This window comes from Ovis canadensis, chromosome Y (assembly GCF_042477335.2).
Source record: "Ovis canadensis isolate MfBH-ARS-UI-01 breed Bighorn chromosome Y, ARS-UI_OviCan_v2, whole genome shotgun sequence".
In the NCBI taxonomy this organism is placed as follows: domain Eukaryota; kingdom Metazoa; phylum Chordata; class Mammalia; order Artiodactyla; family Bovidae; genus Ovis; species Ovis canadensis.
Window position 1 is genome coordinate 5,390,049 of NC_091271.1, and position 21,993 is coordinate 5,412,041.

The 21,993-nt window shown below is 48.4% G+C and overlaps 1 protein-coding gene across 20 annotated transcripts in view; it reads right to left on the reverse strand.

Annotated features, from left to right (window-relative positions):
- The window catches only part of LOC138431411 (patatin-like phospholipase domain-containing protein 4), a 120,781-nt gene that overhangs the window by 89,799 nt on the left and 8,989 nt on the right, over positions 1 to 21,993 (reverse strand). For 10 of the 20 annotated variants that reach the window (XR_011253681.1, XR_011253680.1, XR_011253682.1 and 7 more), the window contains one exon: positions 5,195 to 5,260. The exons of 6 other annotated variants lie outside the window; for them this stretch is intronic. Coding sequence is in view for 9 of the 14 variants with exons in the window: in XM_069573537.2 (XP_069429638.1) it covers positions 5,195 to 5,260 (66 nt within the window). In the remaining 5 variants the exon portion in view is untranslated. Of the gene's footprint in view, positions 1 to 5,194; positions 5,261 to 10,576; positions 11,031 to 21,993 lie in introns of those variants that run through there. 4 more of the 20 variants (XR_011253677.2, XM_069573533.2, XM_069573534.1 and 1 more) reach the window with 2 other exon arrangements.

Consider the following 21,993-nt stretch of genomic DNA (forward strand, 5'->3'; position numbering starts at 1 on the left):
CCCCTTTTCATGATCATATATAATCTTGTAAGACACCTGAGTGCTTTGCATATATATTTTTTTCCTGCCATTTAGCCATTTCTGTCATGATTATATATTATCAAGCAATAACTTGAAGTGAAATCATCACATTTCAGATCATCAAAGTTCATAACCATAATGTAAAGTTGATTTGGCTAGCATGTGTTCAACATTTATAGGTAAAAATAAGTGTTGATTTTTACTGCCCTAACGGAAAAATGCTACTTAGATTACTTTAAAATCGTTATGTCAAGTGGGGTACTTCTCACATTTTTAAATGACAACAAAAAATCGTGCTCCTTGGTAACTGAGTATCTGCTACCTCTGAGAGGCAGTATTCGGAATTGGAGTGGGGGGTGGTGCAAAAACCAGTTTTGAGATTTCCCAAGTGGTCTAGTAGCTCAGACTCCTTGCTCCCAATGCAGGGGGCACTGGTTCAATCCTTGGTCGGGGAACTAGACCCCACGTGCCTCAATTAAGAGATCCCATGTGATACAATCAAGACAGGGCACAGACAAATAAGTGAATATTTAAAATGGCTTTCTGCAAGCTTTTGCTTATGCTGCTTTAAAGAGAAAAAAAAATCAGTGTATATGATGTTTCTGAGTGGTCATGGAGAGGGTTTTAGCCAATAGCATGGAAGCCCATCCCTGCAAGTAATGCTTGTGCTAATAAAAACAGCTCAACCTGGACAAGGCAGACCACTTTAAGGTTCTCCGTGTCTGCCTCTCCGTGGCTTCATCTGGTGACTTGGCCTCACTTTTCTCATCTGCCCCTTTTAGGCCATCATGCCAGGGCAGGCTGGCTTGGCCAGGAATCCTATGAGAAGCACAGAAAAGGGCTGGAACGGCAGGAAAAGTCAGAGGAAGAAAATCATGAGGCCTCACAGGGTCCAAATACAGAGAGAGTCCCAGACACATTAGCCAAGAGATTTGTAAAAGTCAATGCCCTGGTTTCGAGACCATCCACTGAGCACAGGCCTTTTGCAGGGTCTTCAAAGTGAATGAACCAATGACAGCTATTAAATGCTTTTCACGTTCACATTTATAAACGACTACATACATATCACATGTCTATAAAATAAACGGCATTAACCATCCATGAAGGTGTGCCTGATTTGAGTAGGTGTTACACACTGTATGGGATTACAAAATATATACCTGCAGGGTGTGTTGCATAGCTGCTGTGTAGGGGACTCCCTGGTGGCCCAGTGGCTGAGACTCCAAGCTGCTAACGCAGGGGCCGTCACGGTTTCAGTCCCTGCTCGGGAACTAGATCCCACAACGCCCTGCTAAGACGTCTCATGCTGTAGTTAAAAGATCCTTCATGCTGCAACTAAGACACAGAGCATAGACTAAGACACAAATAATACGTAACTAAACGGTGACACTAGTGGTAAAGAGCCTGCCTGCCAACGCAGGCGAATCCGAGAGGCGCAGGTTTGAGTTCTAGGTCGGGAAGATCCCCTGGAGGAGGGCACGGCAACCCACTCCACTGTTCTTGCCTGGAGAATCCCATGGACAGAGGAGCCTGGTGGGCTACGGCCCATGGGGTTGCAGAGTCAGACATGACTGAGTGACTTAGCACACACACAAATAAATAGCTACTGTGTTTGAGCATAAGACGCTTATCTCTGGTGTGCATTAAGTAGACACTGTGTCTGGTTATCAGTATGTGCGCTGGTGTGTAGGCTACGGAAGACCAGGATCAGACAGGATGGTGAAATTTTATAGCACAAACATGTTTGCAGGACACAGAAAGAAGCTGGCAGAAATGACTTTGGGCAGTGTGGACAGCAGAGAGCAGGCGGTAGTTCACTCAGTTCAGTCGCTCACTGTAGTTCAGTTCAGTTGCTCAGGCGTGTCCGGCTCTTTGCAACCCCATGAATCGCAGTACGCCAGGCCTCCCTGTCCATCACCAACTCCCAGAGTTTATCCAAACTCAAGTCCATCGAGTCGGTGATGCCATCCAGCCATCTCATCCTCTGTCATCCCCTTCTCCTCCTGCCCTCAATCCCTCCCAGCATCAGGGTCTTTTTCAATGAGTCAACTCTTCCCATCAGGTGGCCAAAGTACTGGAGTTTCAGCTCTAGCATCATTCCTTCCAAAGAACACCCAGGACTGATCTCCTTTAGAATGGACTGGTTGGATCTCCTTGCAGTCCAAGGGACTCTCAAGAGTCTTCTCCAACACCACAGTTCAAAAGCATCAATTCTTTGCCGCTCAGCTTTCTTCACAGTCCAACTCTCACATCCATACATGACCACTGAAAAACCATAGCCTTGACTAGACAGACCTTGTTGGCAAAGTAATGTCTCTGCTTTTCAATATGTTATCTACGTTGGTCATAACTTTTCTTCCAAGGAGTAAGCATCTTTTAATTTCATGGCTGCAATCACCATCTACAGTGATTTGGGAGCCCCCAAAAAATAAAGTCTGACACTGTTTCCACTGTTTCCCCATCTATTTCCCATGAAGTGATGAGACCAGATGCCATGATCTTCGTTTTCTGAATGTTGAGCTTTAAGCCAACTTTTTCACTCTCCTCTTTCACTTTCATCAAGAGGCTTTTTAGTTCCTCTTCACTTTCTGCCATAAGGGTGGTGTCATCTGCATATCTGAGGTTATTGATATTTCTCGCGGCAATCTTGGTTCCAGCTTGTGCTTCTTCCAGCCCAGCGTTTCTCATGATATACTCTGCATATAAGTTAAATAAGCAGCGTGACAATATACAGCCTTGACGTACTCCTTTTCCTATTTGGAACCAGTCTGTTGTTCCATGTCCAGTCTAATCAAGGCTATGGTTTTTCCAGTAGTCATGTATGGATGTGAGAGTTGGACTATAAAGAAAGCTGAGCACCGAAGAATTGATGCTTTTGAGCTGTGGTGTTGGAGAAAACTCTTGAGAGTCCCTTGGACTGCAAGGAGATCCAAGCAGTCCTTCCTAAAGGAAATCAGTCCTGAATTTTCATTGGAAGGACTGGTGTTGAAGCTGAAACTCCAATACTCTGGCCACCTGATGTGAAGAGCTGACTCATTGGAAAAGAGCCTGATGCTGGGAAAGATTGAGGGCAGGAGGAAAGGGGACGACAGAGGATGAGATGGTTGGATGGCATCACCGACTTGATGGACATGAGTTTGGGTAGACTCCAACAGTTGGTGATGGACAGGGAGGCCTGGCATGCTGCGGTTCATGGGGTCACAAAGAACGACTGAGCAGCTGAACTGAACCGAACTGAGTGTATGACAAAGGAGGGAAGAATATACAATGGGGAAAAGACAGTGTCTTCAATCAGTGGTATCTGGACAGCTACACGTAAAGGAATAAAATTAGAACACTTCCTAACATCAAACACAAAAATAAACTCAAAATGGATCAAAGACGTATATTTAAGGCTGGACACTATAAAACTCTTAGAGGAAAACACGGGCAGAACACGGTTTAACATCAATTGCAGTAAGATCTTTCTGACCCAACTCCTAGAAGATAGAAAATAAAAACAAAAATAAACTAGGAGGACCCAGTTACACTCAAAAGCTTCCGCACAGCAAACCAATTCATAAATAAGACAAAACGACAATCCTTAAAACGGGAGAAAATATTTGCAAATGAAGCAACTGACAAGGCATTAATCTCTAAAATACACAAACAGCTCATGCAGCTCAATATGAAAAAAAGAAATCTGCAAACAGTAGATGCTGGAGAGGGTGTGGAGAAAAGGGAACCCTCCTACACTGTTGTTGAGCATCTAAATTGATGCAGCCACTATGGAGACCAGTATGGAGGTTCTCCACAAAACTAAAAATAGAAGTACCACATGACCCAGTAACCACACTCCTAGGCACACACCCCAACAAAACCATAATTCAAAAAGACACATGCGCCCCCACCTGCACTGCAGCACTATTTACAAACCCAGGACGTGGATGCAACCTAAACGTCCATCGACAGAAGAACAGATGAAGATGTGGTACACACAGACGATGGAAGATTACTCAGCCACGAAAAGGAACGAAACGGTGCCACTGACAGGACGTGGACGGACCTAGAGACCGTCATACAGAGTGCACTACGTCAAGAAGAGAAAAGCAAATATCCTATAAGATCACTCACGCGTGCAGTCTAGAAAAATGGTACAGACGAGCTTATCTGGCAAAGCAGAAGGAGACAGACAGACTGAGAGAACAAATGTATGCAGACCAAGAGGACAGGCGGCGGAGAGGGACGACCTGAGAGACTGGAGTTGATATATCTATAGTACTGACACTGTGTCTAACGTAGAAAAGCAACGAGAAACTGCTGTAGAGTGCACGGAACTCGACTCAGCGTTCCACGGTGACCTAGCGGGTAGAGCGCGCGGAACTCGACTCAGCGTTCCACGGTGACCTAGCGGGTAGAGCGCGCGGAACTCGACTCAGCGTTCCACGGTGACCTAGCGGGGAAGAAAATTTTAAAAAAGAGGGAATATATGGAAACACACGGGTGATTCACTTTGCTGGACGGCAGAACTAAGAACCGGAGAAGGCGATGGCAGCCCACTCCAGCACTCTTGCCTGGAAAATCCCATGGACGGGGGAGCCTGGGGGGCTGCCGCCTACGGGATCACACAGAGTCGGGCACGGCTAAAGCACCTTAACAGAACTAACAACAGGGCCTCCCGATGGCTCAGGGGTAAAGAATCCGCCTGCCAGTGCAAGAGATGCAAGAGATACAGGTGGGGAAGATCCCCTGGAGAAGGCGATGGCAGCCCACTCCAGTACTCTTGCCTGGAGAGTCCCATGAACAGAGGAGGCCGGGGGGGTCACAGAGTCGGACATGACTGGGCATGCGCACACAACACTGCAAAGCAGCTGTACTTCAATAAATTGTTCACAAGCTCTGCTGCTTCTTTGGATATTCAAAATAAGGGTGAAGTGTTTTTTTTTTTTTTTGTAACCAGAGGAAAAACGGAGGGCCCTAGTCAATCATTCTCAATCACGAAATCTCAACTCTAGGGTACCATGGCCCCTGCACTGGACCTTTTTTCTTTTGTTAAACAGACACAAACCTATGAGACCAAAGTCACAGGAACAGAGTGGGAGCTGCCAGGATAATATCAACAATCCTGGATCTTCCGAAAGGAAACGGATGACCCCAGGAACCACGGATCCCGCGTCAGCTCTAGGACGCTTACCTGCCCTTTGTATTCCACTGGTTTCAGTCCTGCATAGATGGGCAGGAAGCTGCTGGCCAGCAGGACCTAGTGGACAAAATTAAGACACAGCTTGTGAAATGAGACAGCAACACGCCCTACCATCTATTTCACACGTCACCTACTAGGAGGTTACAATTGTTCAAACACGAAGTGAAGTGAAAGTGAAGTCATTCAGCCGAGTCCGACTCTTTGCAAACCCATGGACTGTAGCTTACCAGGTTCCTCCGTCCATAGGATTTTCCAGGCAAGAATACTGGAGTGGGTTGCCGTTTCCTTCTCCAAAATCTACTATAAAAATGAAATACGGTCCATGGATTTCATGGACACAGTAAAACCGAAAGCATTAGTAGCTCAGTCATGCCCAACTCTTTGCAAACTCATGGACTGGGGTCTTCCCAGGCTCCTCTATCCAAGGGATTCTCCAGGCAAGAATATGGGAGTGGGTTGCCATTCCCTTCTCCAGGGGATCTTCCCAACCCAGGGATTGAACCTGGGTATCCTGCATTGCGGGTAGAATTTTTTATCAAGTGAGCCACCAGGACATGCTTAAACAGAAGATAAAATTTTTCATGTTGGAAAAGACATTAAAGACATTGGACAATTCATGGTCCTCTGATTCCATCGCCTTCACCTGAGAAACACTGGCACTTTAATGGCAGATGGTCGACTCACTGCACGATTAAAGTCCAGTTCAGTTCAGTCACTCAGTCGTGTCCGAGTCTTTGTGACCCCATGAAGCATGGCACTCCAGGCCTCCCTGCCCATCTCCACCTCCTGGAGTTTACTCAAACTCATGTCCATCGAGTTGGTGATGCCATCCAACCATCGTATCCTCTGTCATCCCCTTCTCCTCCCGCCTTCAATCTTTCCCAACATCAGGGTCTTTTCAAAGGAGTCAGCTCTTCACATCAGATGGCCAAAGTACTGGAGTTTCAGCTTCAGCATCAGTCCTTCCAATGAACTCTCAGGACCGATCTCCTTTAGGTTAGACTGGTTGGGTCTCCTTGCATTCCAAGGGACTCTCAAGGGTCTTCTCCAACACCATGGTTCAAAAGCATTGATTCTTCAGCGCTCAGCTTTCTTTATGGTTCAACTCTCACATCCATACATGACTACTGGAAAAACCCTAGCCTTGACTAGACGAATCTTTGTTGACTAGACGGATTAAAGTCCAGGTGTGTCTAAATTCCCTCAGTCGTACAGGCTGCAAGTCAGTTATTTACAATCTTCTCTGCCACACTGTGAGAATCATTTGGACGTTTCAATCTTGTGGAGGAACAAGCCCCTCTGGTCGTCATGGCATTGATTAGCTCACAGCTGAGGGATGTTTGCATTTATGTCACCAGGCTGTCACTGAGGGAAGAATACATGTTACATGCCAGGGACACGCCCTGGATATGTGATGAGACACTGCCAGCTAGGCGCACCAATTATACTTTACCTTCCATTTAAAAAGTGGAAAAAGACTGCGGTTGCAAATATTACTGTCTCCTCCCACAAGAAAAGCCAGGTTCTGGGGAGCTTTCCTGACACGCACAAGTTTTTATTGTGCGATGCAGTTTGCAAATCGCTGTGTTCTATCAGGAAAGATACAGCGTTAGATAGTGACTGCTTAAGCTCCAAACCTTCAGTTGGTAAGTGAAGACTCCATCGCTGTTTGCTGTGAAAGGTTTCATCAAGCTTCTTTTCCCAGCAGGAATTATTCAGAGATGGGTTATGAGCCTTAAAAATGACTTGTGCAATGTCCACGAGGGCTTCCCAGTGGCACTAGTGGTAAAGAGCCTGCTTACCACGGCAGGAAACAGAAGTGACGTGGGTTCAGTCCCTGGGTCAGGAAGATCCCCTGGAGGAGGAAATGGCAACCCGCTCCAGTACTCCTGCCTGGAGAATGCCACGGACAGAGGAGCCTGGCGGGCTGCAGTCTACGAGGTTGCAGAGTCAGATACAACTCAGCAACTGGGCACACCCAACATCCGGTAAGAGTTACTTAGAAGGCAGAAGGGCATTTCCCTAAAGAAACCATGCTGTACCTGTGATGTGTGAGGTCAGCTCTCACAAGCTGATTTATTCGGAAAGGCAAATAAGGAGAGGCCCAGTCACCAGCATAACGGCCTGGTGGGAAGAGCCGACTCACTGGAAAAGACCCCGATGCTGGGAAAAATCGAGGGAGGGAGGAGGAGGAGGGGACGACAGAGGATGAGATGGTTGGATGGCATTACCGACTCAAGCACTGACACATATACACACGACCATGTCTAAAACGAGAGCTAGTGGGAAGCTGCTGGCTGGATTAGTGCAGGGAGCTCAGCCTGGTGCTCTGTAATCACCTAGAGGGCTGGGATAGGGCTGGGCATGTTCAAGAGGGATGCGATGTGAGGGCATGGATGGATGTATATATATGGCTGATGCATTTCATTGCAGAGCAGAGACCAGCACAACATTGTAAAGCAGCTATACTCCAATTAAAAAAAAATCCTATGATAAACCATAATAGAAAATATTAAAAAACAGAATGTGCATATATATGCGTGTGTGTATAACTGAATCACTGCCACACAACAGAAAATAATAACAACTGTAAATTAACTATACTTCAATAGAAATAAAAAAGAAAAAAAGAAGAAATTGGGGTGGGAGGTGGGAGGGAGGTTTAAGAGGGAGAGGACGTGTGTGTACCTACGGCTGATGGGTGCGGACTGGATGGCAGAGACCAACACAATATTGTGAAGCAATGATCCTCCAATGAAACACGGAGAAGTAAACAAAGGGAGAACTGTAAGGTGTCGAGCGCAAAGCACGGACCCGAGGTATGATGACAGCCCTGCACAGGAGCTCTCAGCCTTCTAAGGAGGGTCGGTGCAGACCAGCCCTCACTGAGGCATTCACCTCCAAAATCTCAGAGCGCAAAGCACGGACCCGAGCTATGATGACAGCCCTGCACGGGAGCTCTCAGCCTTCTAAGGAGGGTCGGTGCAGACCAGCCCTCACTGAGGCATTCATCTCCAAAAATCTCAGCTTTTAGAATAGGGTGCCACGCCTGCCGCTACCTGCACCCTTCGCAGAAGGGTGCAAGCCAGGGTGAGCAGCCTCTCTGGTGGTTTGCAGATCACAGTCATCAGTGGGGACGATAGGATGGAAACCAAGCAAACTCAGGCCCAACCTTGTCAGCCCCCTAGTCGCCCTGATCAGCTTTCAGCACAAGACTGGACACAGTTCCGGCCACTGCCTTCACCCTAATTCATCACTTGCCCACTCCTTTAAAAACACGTAATTACAGGGGCTTCCCTGGTGGCTCAGTGGTAAAGAATGTGCCCGCCAATGCAGGAGACCTGGGTTTGATCCCTAGGTCGGGAAGATCTCCTGGAGGAGGGCAATGGCAACTCAGTCCAGTATTCTTGCCTGGAGAATCCGCATGGGCAGAGGAGCCTGGCGGGCTACAGTCTGTGGGGTCTCAGAGAGTCGGACATGACTGAGTGACTTAACACTTTCTAGCCGGTGCTCTGGGACCACCCAGCAGGATAGGGTGGGGAGGGAAACGGGAGAGGAATTCAGGACGTGGTGTGGTGGGGGAACACATGGATACTTTGGGCTGATTCATGTTGATGTATGCAAAAACCATCACGAGATTGTAAAGTCATTATCCTCCACAGGCTCTCAAAGAGTCAGGAAAGACTGAGCAACTTCACTTTCAATTATTCTCCAATTAAAATTAATTTAAAAAAAAGCAGCTGTGAAAAAAAAATAAAGTACAATGGATACAGTGCTGGGGGAAAAAAAATTATTTCAGGACTTCCCTGGTGGTCCAGTGGTTAAGAATCCACCTGCCAATGCTGGGGACACGGGCTCGACTCCTGGTCAGGAAAGGAAGGTGCCACAGCCCACAAGGCAATGGGGCCCACTGACTACAGCTAATGAGCCTGTGCCCCGCGACGAGAAGCCACTGCAAGAAGCCTGAGGACTCCGACTCCAGAGCAGCCCTTGCTGCCCGCGACTGCAGAAAGGCCGCGCTCAGCATCGCCATGAGTACAGAAACAAAGCAGTGCAGAAAACAACTACAGACCCTGGGTGTGCTCCGCAAGCGCAGCGCGGCTCTTTAATGAAGTTGCCAGCAAGCAAAAGGCAAGGCTGAACTAAAGCAGTAACGGAAACAGTCTGTGTCCAGCACACATCTTGGAAATGACAGGACTTAGAGGCCTTTAATTCGGGCTTCCCTCGAAGCTCAGTTAGTGAAGAATCTGCCTAACAGTGTGGGAGACCTGGGTTCAATTTCTCGGTCAGGATGACCCCCTGGAGGAGGAAATGGCAACCTGCTCCAGTATTCTTGCCTGGAGAATCCCATGGATGCAGGAGCCTGAAGTCAGAAATGACTGAGTGACTTCACTTTCACTTTCAGTTATCCTCCAATTAAAGGTAATTAAAAAAAAAAAAAAACGAAGCGGTGAAAAAAATGATAAAGTACAATGGATACAGTGGTGGGGGAAAAATTATTACAGAATTTCCCTGGTGATCCAGTGGTTAAGAATCCACCTGCCACACATGTACACCCATGGCTGATTCATGTGAAAGTACGGCAAAAACCACCACAATACTGTAATTAGCCTCCAATTTAAAAAAGAAAAAAAAGAATCCACCTGCCAACACAGGGGACACATTTCTTACTGTCCACAGGGTCGCAAGAGTCAGACACGACTTACCGACTAAACCACCGCCACAGGGGCCTTTAAACAACCAAAGACACTCGATAACTCTAGTCACTTATTTCACTGAGCATGCATGCTCAGTCGCTCGGTCGTGTCTGACTCTTTGAGACCCCACGGACTGTAGTCCATCAGGCCTCTCTGTCCGTGGGATTCTTCAGGCAAGAATACTGGAGTGGGTTGCCATTTCCACCTCCAGGGGATCTTCCTGTCCCAGGGATAGAACCCCTAACTTCGCTGTAACAGCTCGTTTCACTATGCTATGCAGACATGTGGCTTGCAAAAACAAAGAGAAAAAACAAACCCATCACTACCTTTAAAAGCTGAACTATCTGGGTTCCCCCATCCCTCCTGACAAGATATAAAGTGAAGTTCACAAGTTAATGCCTGGATCTCTTTTGGAGGTATTGAGATGAAAAATGCTATCCAATTACTTTGTCACAGATAGAAACAGTTAAGAATCCTCTGAACGGGTTTGAAGAGTGCAGTGAACTGGAAAATACCCATCATTTTCCCCCAAAATCAATGTATTTGTTCTGTCACAGTTTATTCAGGCTACTGATTTGTGTATCAAACTGTGGTTAGTAGGAAAATTGGCTTTCGACAGACAGGAACTAAGCAGCTTTTCTTCCTGACTGCAAGCAAATAGGATTTTCTAAGGAGGGAGGTAGTTAATGAGATATGAAACACTATGGCTAAACGGGGCTCTTTTACTGTCTCAAACTCACCGGCCCTCAGTGAAATTTTTCTTAATAAATCTCGAAATGTCTAGGGCCGGGGGTGGGTGGGGGGTCCTCAAGCGGGGCTGTCTGAGCCCTCCAACGGATATTTAGCCATACCTTGGGGATGCTCTTTGGTTGGGAGCACCGGCACAGAAGGTAGGAGCCTAGTGTTCCTTCCCCGTCACTTAGTCCAGCACCGCAAGAATTAACGCATGTGTCGGACTTCCCTGGGGGTCCAGCGGCTGAGACTCTTGTGCTCCCAGTACAGGCAGCCTTGGATCCATCCCTGGTCAGGGAACTAGACACCACACACCGCAGCTTAGTGCTCACAGGCCTCAACTGACAAGCTTGCGTGTTGCAGCAAAAAGCAAAGATCCCGTGCGCCACAAGTACGAACTGATAGTCAAAAAAAAAAAAAAAAAAAAAGAAGAGGAAAGAATTACATGGATGTTAAACCACTAATTCGGCTTTTGTTTCCCTGAGCTTCCCTGGTACCTCAGTGGTAAAGAATCCAGTTGCAATGTAAGGAGACACAGGAGACTCGGGTTCAGTCCGTGGGTTGGGAAGATCCCCTGGAGGAGGGCATGGCAACCCACTCCAGGATTCTTGCTGGGGCATTTCCCACAGACAGAGGGGCCTGGTGGGCTACAGTCCTTGGGATCGCACACAGCCACACACAGCTGGGCAAATGAGCACACACACACGCACCCGAAGTACACCATGATAAGAATAAACATTAGTAACTTCCTTTACGACCGGATAAACCACGGCCAAGTGTGCATTCCACACACGTTAGGACGAGCTCTTCTCGTTTTTCATTGCACAGGAAAGAGGTGTTTAGAAAATGATGTAGCCCGGCCTCCTTGGAGAATAAATTCTCAACAAGTCTCATTTGTGCCTAAAGTTGACTGTGGCGTTTGATGAGAATCTGGCTGTTTATTCAGAGCCTGCTGGTGTACTTGAAATTCAAAGACAGGCTCAAATTTATCTTCCCCAGTCTTTCCAACGTAATGACCAATCTTAAATTCAGTCCTTATTTCACCTTCGAAAGGCTCAATGTGAGCTGTCCCTGAGGAAAAACATGCTCACTGTGTGCAGGGAAATTGAGGACATCGTAGTGATGGAGATGGGGTTCTTCTTTCCGAGAGGGACACCATTCTGCATGGACGCCCTCCTGGGTGTGTGTGTATCAGAGTGCCTCCGTGGATGTCGAAGGACCATCTCAGCGCATACACACGGTGGGCGAGCTTTAAACACAGATTCAACAGTTTGTACCAATTTAGACAGGTGCCAAAGCTCTATCCTCTGCTGTCGCTGTTGTTTAGCTCCTGAGTCATGTCCAACTCTCTCTGACCCCTATGGACGGTAGGTAACCTGCCAGGCTCCTCTGTCCATGGGATTCTCCAGGCAAGAATACTGCAGTGGGTTGCCATTTCGTTCTCCAGGGGGATCTTCCCAACGTAGGGATCAAACCCTCCTCTCCCGTGTCTCTTGTAATTGGCAGATTCTTTACCAGCTGAACCACCAGGGAAGCCCCATCCCTCTGCGGCATGGTTAATTTCAAAATCATTTCTGCTCAGTTGTGGGGGTGATACATGACTTTTTAAAATCTTTTTCTCTTATTGAGATACAGCTGATTTACTATGCTTTTTTTGGTTTGTTTGGAGTATAATTGCTTTGCATGGTTGTGTTAAGTGTCTGCTGTACAAAAGCCGGTGAATCAGCCATACGTATAACCTCCCCTCTTGAGCCTCCCTCCCATCTCCCCATCCCATCCCTTTAGGTCATCACAGAGCACACAGCTGAGCTCCCTGTGCTGGGAAACCATAAACAAGACGAAAAGACAGCCCTCTGAATGGGAGAAAATATTTGCAACAAAGCAGGAATTTCCAAAATGTACAAGCAGCTCATACAGCTCAATAAAAGAAAATTTAAAAAAACAAAAAATGCTTGGAAGACCTAAACAGACATTTCTCCAAAAATAAAAAAAAAAGATATATGGACAGCCAACAAACACACGACTTGGTTTTAAAAAAAGGATTTACTTCTCTGCGTATCCTTTGCTGAAGGCTAATATTACAATACGTTTGGATTTCCTGATTGTATGTTTCCTTTTGAAGAAAAATAGGCCAGAATAAAACCTGGAGCATAAAAGGCATGAAATGAGGTGAACGCATTCAGACATTTGGGGGGACACTACACAAAGGGGCCCACAGATAAAGGAATTCCCAAGGACCCATGATGGCAGATCAAACCAGTCAATCTTGAGGGAGATTGACCCTGGATATTCACTGGAAGGACCTTTGCTGAAGCTCCAGTATTTTGGTCATCTGATGTGAACAGACGACTCATTGGAAAAGTCCCTGATGCTGGGAAAGATTGACGACAGAAGGAGGAGGGCATCGGAGAATGAGATGGGTGGACGGCATCCCTGGTGCAATGGCCGTGAACGTGGGCAAAGTCCAGGAGACGGTGAGGGACAGGGAGGCCTGGTGTGCTGCAGTCCATGGGGTCACCAAGAGTCAGACACAACTGGGTGACTGAACAAGCAAATAAACAAAGAACCCATGACAAGTATTCGCCTCTGTGCCTGGGTCCCCCAGGGTTTCCCTAGCGGCTCAGGTGGTAAAGCATCCGCCTGCAATGCAGGAGACCGGGGTTCGGTCCCTGGTTTGGAAAGATCCCCTGGAGAAGGGCATGGCAACTCGCTCCAGTATTCCTGCCTGGAGAATCCCAGGAACAGAGGAGCCTGGCTGGCTACAGTCCATAGGGGTGGGGGTCACAAAGAGTCGGACCCGACTGAGCACAAGTGGGTCTCCTTGTAGGGTCTCCCCAGCGCTGGGGTCGTGGGGTGGGATGGGGGTCAGCTGCACCCCCGGGCTCTGCAGGGCACTGCCTTCCTGGGAGCGCCTCCTCTGCTGTGCCCTGTGTTGGCGAGGGCCTGGCACTCTCAGACCTCTGATGGCAGAGCCCCCAGTGCTGTCTGAAAGGCCTTCTCCCGTGCTCTGGGACCACAGGGCCTGGCTTCAGTCTAGACCGCTGAATGACCGTCACCTGACCCTGTCAGCAGAAGGTTCCCCGGCCAGATGGCCATGCCCTTCCTGTTCCATCCTAAACAGGCAGTCTCCTTCTTTCCAGGACACCCAGGCTGAGAGCATTCCAAACCTTTAAGTTCTCCTTCCGTTTTGCGGAACAATTCCATCTTGAAGTCTCTTCCCTCTTCTCGTCTCTCACTCTAAGCAGCCAAGAGAAACCAGGTTGCTCTTTCCACGCTGTGCTTGGAAACTGCCCCCAAACACCCAACATGACAACTAGCGAGCTGTAGCCTCCACAAAACACGGGAGGACACGCACATGATTCTTCTTGGTCAGCTCATGACAAGGATGACCTTTCCTCCGCCGTCTGCTTAAGATTTCTGGGTTTCCAGGGACTCTGCTGGCGGTCCAGTGGTTAAGGGTCCGCCTTGCAATGCCAGGGACGTGGGTTCGATCCTTGGTAGGGGAATTAGGATCCTGTTTGTGAAGACTAGGCGCAGGGACTACTGATACCACGTGCTCCGGACCAGACACAGCACAGCTAGGGAGCCTGTGGACTGTGAAGAAACATCCCACGTGATGCAATGCAAAGTTCCCAAGGGCTGCAACTAAGATCAGATGCAGCCAAATAAAGTAACTAACAACAACAAAAATTCCTCACTTCCGTCTGTGACCTCATCCACACGGCCTGCACTCTCCAGGTTTCTCTAAGAAGACGGAGGCTCTCTCCCCGGTTTCTTGTTTTCTTTCCGAGTCCTCACCAGAACCCCCTGTGGCAGTGCAGTCTTTTGCTAACCTGTGCCTCTAAACTTACTGAGCCTCTTCCTGGTCGTTAACTCAGTTACAGAGCCACTTGAGCTATTCGTTACAGAGCCTTCTTGCCTCTCAATGCCAGTCCCCTGTTCTAGTCTGTTCAGGCTGCTACAACAAAATCCCACAGATGGGGAGGCTTAGGAAACGACAGTTTACCTGGCACAGCTGTAGAATCTCGGCAGTACGAGCCTCCGTGTCTGCCGGGAACCCACTTCTACGCCCTCAACTGCTGCTAGTGGTGAGGGGCGCTCTCGGGGGTCTCCTTCATAAGTGCACTCATCCTATTTGCGTCAGCTCCATCCTCATGACCTCAGCACTTTCCAAAGACCCCCAGCCTCCAGACACCATCATAATGGGGGTTAAGACTTCGACACGGGAATTTGGGAGGGATACATTCAGACCACGGCAGTAAGTTCCATCGCCAGGGACATACGATGCCAAATACCACGGAAATCCAATCCCAGATAAAATGAGTCTTTGGACCACATAACTTTCAAAGGAGGTTCTGAGAGGGGTTTCCCTGGTGGTCCAGTGGCTAACACACTGTGCTGCCAATGCAGGGAGCCCAGGTTCGATCCCTGGTCAGGTGACTAGATGCCACATGCTGCAGCTAAAGATCCCTGGTGCCCCAACTGAAACCCAACGCAGTCCGATACTTTTTTTATCCAACCAGTCCACTCTGAAGGAGATCACCCCTGGGACTTCTTTGGAGGGAATGATGCTGAAGCTGAAACTCCAGTACTTTGGCCACCTCATGCGAAGAGTTGACTCATTGGAAAAGACTCTGATGCTGGGAGGCATTGGAGGCAGGAGAAGGGGACGACAGAGGATGAGATGGCTGGATGGCATCACTGACTCCATGGACGTGAGTCTGAGTGAACTCTGGGAGTTGGTGATCAGACAGGGAGGCCTGGCGTGCTGCGATTCATGGGGTCGCAAAGAGTCAGACACGACTGAGCAACTGAACTGAACTGAACTGAGAAAAGAATCAACTATCGTTGCAGTTCAGATGAAAGAAAAATATTTCCATGCCACCACAAATGAAGCTGATATAATTTAAGTGTGAGTCATCACACACAAGTGCGTGGATGAATGTGCACCGGGCCAATGGTGAGAGGGCTAAAATTCAGATGCCTAAAGGCAGCAAGACCCAGCAGTAATCATCCACGTCTCAAGACTTTACAGATGGAGGTGAGCCACCCCGCTGTCACCAGTGGTAAAGAGCTCACCTGCCAATGCAGGAGACACAAGAGATGCAGGTTCGATCCCTGGGTCAGGGAGATTCCCTGGAGGAGGAAACGGCAACCCATTCCAGTATTCTTGCCTGGAGAATCCCATGGAGGGAGGAGCCTGGAGGGCTATAGTCCACGGGGACGCAAAGAGCTGGACGACTGAGGCAACTTGGTGTGCATGTGAGCACTCTGCTCATGAACAAAGATAGGAGTAAAAGAATGTTTCAGTTCATTTCAGTTCGGTTCAGTCGCTCAGTCGTGTCCGACTCTTTGCGACCCCATGAATCGCAGCACGCCAGGCCTCGCTGTCCATCACCAACTCCCGGAGTACCCTCAGACTTACGTCCATCGAGTCAGTGATGCCATCCAGCCATCTCATCCTCTGTCGTCCCCTTCTCCTGCCTCCAATGCCTCCCAGCATCAGAGTCTTTTCTAATGCGTCAACTCTTTGCATGAGGTGGCCAAAGTATTTGAGTTTCAATTCTATCAAGTCAGTGAAATAAAATAAAATAAAAGCTGGGGCTTTAATTTCATGATAGACTCACACAGGAGTGCGGAGCAGTGATGTGTACGGCTTATCCTATTTCTTCATTATTTACTAAACATTAACTGTAATTAGGGCTGCCCTTGTGGCTCAGCTGGTAAAGAATCCGCCTGCAATGCGGGAGAGCTGGGTTCGATCCCTGGGTTGGGAAGATCCCCTGGAGAAGGGAAAGGCTACCCACTCCAGTATTCTGGCCTGGAGAATCCCATAGACTGTACAGTTCATGGGGTCGCAGAGAGTCGGATACGACTGAGCGACTTTCACTTTCCCAACTGTAATCATCAAGCCTACAGGACTTGACTGTCTCAAGCACACCTCTAACGTGATTTTTTTCAATTTCCTCTCCAAGGCAGGGGTTCCCACCCTGCGGGCAGCAGGCCAATACCTCCCCTCAGATCAGCAGTGGTGACAGATTAGAAATAAAGTGCACAATAAATCAATGCATTTACATCATCCCGAAACCATCGCCCCAACCAGGCTGTGAGAACCTCGTCTTCCACGAAAACTGGTCCCCATTGCCAAAAAGTTTGGGAACTGCTGCTGCATGGTAACACTGATGAGCTTATGCCCATTTCACAGTTGAGAAAACGGAGGCTCAAACAGAATGAGCCTCAGAGGCCACCGTCGGGGAATGACAGATCTAAACGGGAATGCCAGGAGATGCACAGAAAACAGCGGATTATCCAAGATGGCGTAACGAGACACTCTGAGACACAGGGCTTCTACTTGGGTTCTCAGTACACACACGGACACCCTATCTGTAACAAAACGGCCGCAGTTGAATGCTGGGTAATGAAGAACCTGGCTTTTAAAAGAGAAAAGAAATTGGTAGTAATTAAGAGAATAGATAAGCCATCGATAAAAACCACCGATATTCAGTACTCTCCCACATATTCCCATCCTTGACATGCCCGGCCTCCGCTTTTAATCCTCGTTCCTCTCGGACACCTACAGACTTCCCAGGTCAGAGACGGGAAACCCGGAGCTGAGGGCTCAGAGCCGGGCGCGCAAAGCTCCCAGCTGACGCCAGCTGCACAGTGTGGGCTGCCTCTCCTCCTGGCTTCTAGAGAGTGGAGCCCCCCAGTGTCTGCCTAAGGAGGTAGGGGGATAGTAGGAGGCTTTATTCTCCCCCCCCCCACCCCCACACTGATGGAGGCATCAGAACCACCACCCCAGGACTCCCCGGCTGCTCCAGTGGGTAAGAGTCCGCCTGCCACTGCAGGGGGTTCTGTCCCTGGTCTCAGACGACCCTATACATGCCACGAAGCCCGTGTGCCACAACTCCCGAAGCCCACCCTCTACAGCCCACACGCCACAACGTCTGAGCCTGCACCCCACACCCGGAGAAGCCACCGCAATGAAAAGCCCAGGCACCACGGTGAGAGAAGGCCCTGCTCGCTGCAACCAGAGAAAGCCTGGATTACAGCAACGAGGACCCGGCACAGCCGGGTCAATAAAAACAGATTGGAAAGGTGTTCCCTGGCGGCTCAGCTGGGAAAGAATCTGCCTGCACAGCAGGAGACCCCAGTTCGATTCCTGGGTGGGGAAGATTCACTGGAGAAGGGAAAGGCCACCCACTTCAGTATTCTTGGGCTTGCTTCCCTGGTGGCTCAGCTGGTAAAGAATCCGCCTGCAATGCGGGAGACCTGGGTTCAATCCCTGGGTTAGGAAGATCCCCTGGAGAAGGGAAAAGTGACCCACACCAGTATTCTGGCCTGGAGAATTCCAAGGACTGTATCGTCCATGGGGTCGCAAAGAGTCAGACACAATGGAGCGACCTTCCGTTTCACTTTTCACTTTAGATTTAAAAAAGGAAGAAAGAACAACTATCTCAGACAGTGGTTCCCACTGGCCTCATTCATCAGAACACAGCATGTCACCACTGAGAGGGGGAGTGTTTATTTTATTTTCCCATTATCATGCGTTTTTCTTCTTCCCTCCTGTAAGCTTCACCAATCTTGCTCTTTGAACTACATGCTCATGTATATTCCAGGCATATATTTCATACATGATTATCGCCACCATCTGCTGTCAAGGAACTAGCCACCTATTTTTTCTTTTGCGTTTCTGCGAAAGGTTAGAGCATTCTACTCAGCATTTAATGTGCCTCTCGTATAACCTAGGATACATGTTAATTATTCAATTATTCTCCTTACAAGGTATTACGCATTTGTGTCAACTGTTTCTCTTCCGTTCAATGAACTCAAGTAATTACGCTAGTTCTCTGAGTAGTTATTATCCAAAACAAAGCAAATCAGAAGAAGAAGAAAAAAAAAAGTCCAGTTTACGTACTGCCACAGTTTGCTATCCTGGAGAAGGAAATGGCAACCCACTCCAGCATCTTGGCTTGGGAAGTCCCACGGACAGAGGAGCCTGGCAGGGTATAGTCCGTGGGGTCGCAAAGAGTCGGACACGACTGAGCGACTAAACCGCCACCACGGTAGACTGCTGCTGCTTTAACAAGCGACTGCAAACCGAAAGTCTAAATGCAAGACAAACGGACGATCCTAGGATATGGAGCGTGGGACCCAAAATAGGCTGGATCCACCTGAGCAGAAGGATTCAGGTGACGGCAGGGCCTTCCTTCTCGGGGGCTCCTGGGGAGGCGGGGTTTCCTGCTCATTCAGATCTTGGTAAAGTGTGCAGTTCCAGCAGCTGTGGGACTCTGGTCCCTCAGCATCACCGGCTGGCCCAAGGGGTGCACACCCTCTGTGACCTCCTTATGCTAAGTCTCCTGCATGTCAGAATCTGCAAGCGTCTCTTATTTCTAAACCCACACATGCTTAGCTGGGGTCTGCCCACCTAACCCAGCACCATCTCCCCCTCCCCACTGAGACCCCCACATTCATCCTGTCTACACAATCCCCTCTGCCAAGCGAGATTCTGGGTTCACAGCTCCTGGGGGGTACAGTGTGGACATTTTGGTGGGGGGAACGTTAGTCACACTCCCACACGATAGGAATTAAGAGGGTGATTTTATCGAGCGTTGGTGGAGGGGGAGCATGGTGGCCAAGCAGAATGTTAGACACCTGGACTCCTGAGGGGCCTCTAAAGTAGCTCCCTTATTTTGTCCACATCACTGAACGTGCAGGATGCGGCTTCTTCCTGCTTTCAGCAGGTGCCACCGCAGTTCATTGACTTACTAACTCATATTCATTCACAGAACACACACTGATGGAGATGGCACAGTGTCAGGGCTGGGCACTTAGTAGGGGACAGAAGACAGCAGTCCCTGACCCTCCGTGGAGCTTACACTCTAGTGAGGGAAGACAGACAAAAACTAAGCTACACAGAGCAGTAACAAATGTGTGCCGAACAGTGGTCAGCAAGCCCCAGGGATATAGAAAGCATCCAGACCACCTGACCTGCCTCCGGAGAAACCTGTCTGTAGGTCAGGAAGCAACAGTTAGAACTGGACATGGAACAACAGACTGGTTCCAAACAGGAAAAGGAGTACATCAAGGCTGTATATTGTCACCCTGCTTATTTAACTTACATGCAGAGCACATCATGAGAAACGCTGGGCTTGAGGAAGCACAGGCTGGAATCAGGATTGCCAGGAGAAATATCAATAACCTCAGATATGCAGATGACACCATCCCATGGCAGAAAGCGAAGAAGAACTAAAGGTGAAAAGTGAAAGAAGAGAGTGAAAAGTTGGCTTAAAACTCAACATTCAGAAAATGAAGATCATGGCATCCGGTCCCATCACTTCATGGCAAATAGATGCGGAAACAATGGAAACAGTGACAGACTTTATTTGGGGGGGGGGGGGGAAATCACTGCAGATGGTGACTGCAGCCATGAAATTAAAAGATACTTACTCCTTGGAAGAAAAGTTATGCCCAACCTAGACAACATATGAAAAAGCACAGAAATTACTTTGCCAACAAATGTCCATCTAGGCAAGGCTATGGTTTTTCCAGTGGTCATGTATGGAGGTGAGAGTTGGACTACAAACAAAGCTGAGCGCCAAAGGATTGATGCTTCTGAACTGTGGTGTTGGAGAAGACTCTTGAGAGTCCCTTGGACTGCAAGGAGATCCAACCAGTCCATCCTACAGGAAATCAGTCCTGGGTTTTCATTGGAAGGACTGATGCTGAAGCTGAAACTCCAATCCTTTGGCCACCTGATGCAAAGAACTGACTCACTGGAAAAGACCCTGATGCTGGGAAAGACTGAAGGTGGGAGGAGAAGGGGACAACAGATGAGATGGTTGGATGGCATCATTGACTTGATGGAATGAGTTTGAGCAAGCTCTGGGAGTTGGTGATGGACAGGGAGGCCTGGCGTGCTGCAGTCCATGGGGTCACGGAGAGTTAGACACGACTGAACCGAGCTGAACTGATAGAAAATATCAGGTATTCTGTAGATAGAGTAGCCAGGCACAGACTCAATGAAAAGGTAGAAACTATGAGCAGAATTCCTGTTTGTTTGTTTGTTTTTTAATATATATATATATATATATATTTTGGTGGCCCCAGTGCATAGCATGTGGGACTTTAGTCCCCACCCAGGGATGGAACCTGGGTCCCCTGAAGTGCAAACATGGAGTCTTAACTGCTGCAGTCCTTTGTTCACAATCTTGTTCCCTTACGAATAAGAAGAGGTGTTCTGACGCACTGCCAGCCTGATGTCTCTGTGTTGGTGTTGACAATTTGTGACAACTCAGGCATGGATTTACCAGCTTCCCCCTTTCTAGTCTTTAAGTCTACACAAGCTTAACAATTACATTATAGAAAAATATTTTCTTAAGAGAGGTTGAATATCAGTGTATGAATGAGACAGGAGTAATTGGTACAAAGAGTGAAAATATTCTAATCTCTTAAGTCACAGAGTAATTTCACTTGTCAGCTCAACACTTCATTAGGTATTTCAAATCATATTCAAATGTAAAATTCAAACAGGGAGATTCGATAGTTAAAAAAACAACAATGCATTTACCATTACATTCAGGAGGAACTTTTAGCTCTCACGCTCAATCCATCACCTGTTGCCGTCTGCACACCATGCTCTCCATCACCCGAGGCTGGCTACATTTCCCACAGAAAGATAAAGTGTGAGTCCCTCAGTCATGTCCAACTCTTTGCAAACCCCGAAGACTGCAGCCCACCAGGCTCCTCTGCCCGTGGGGATTCTCCACTCAAGAATACTGGAGTGGGTAGCCACGCCCTTCTTGAGGGGATCTACCTGACCCAGGGATCAAGCCCAAGTCTCCCGCATTGCAGGCAGATTCTTTACCATGTGTACCACAAGGGAAGCCCCACAACACCCACAGAAGGAAAATAAAAATCGGCTGGCGTTTCTAAGAGCCGTGCATCCTTGCACGTTAGTCACTCGTTCACCCCGACTCTACAACCCCATGGATTGTAGTCCAGCAGGCTCCTCTGTCCATGAGATCCTCCAGGCAAGAACACTGGAGAGGGTTGCCATTTCCTTCTCCAGGGGGTTTTCCCGACCCAGGGATCGAACCCAGGTCTCCTGCATGGCAGGTGGATTCTTCACCAACTGAGCCGTCTGAGCTCCTAGGGAAGCCCTAGTGTGTCCTTGCCAATTTAAAATATTTCATGTATCCCCTTACCAATGCATTGCTCTTTGCAAGTCCGCTGAAACAGCTCCCAGAGACCATGAATTCTCAACCAGCTTCCACATGTGTGTGGACAGAAAGGCGTCAATGCCAAACGGAAGAAATGAAAGGGAACTTTCGGTTGAAAATGTTAAGAGACCTGGATTCC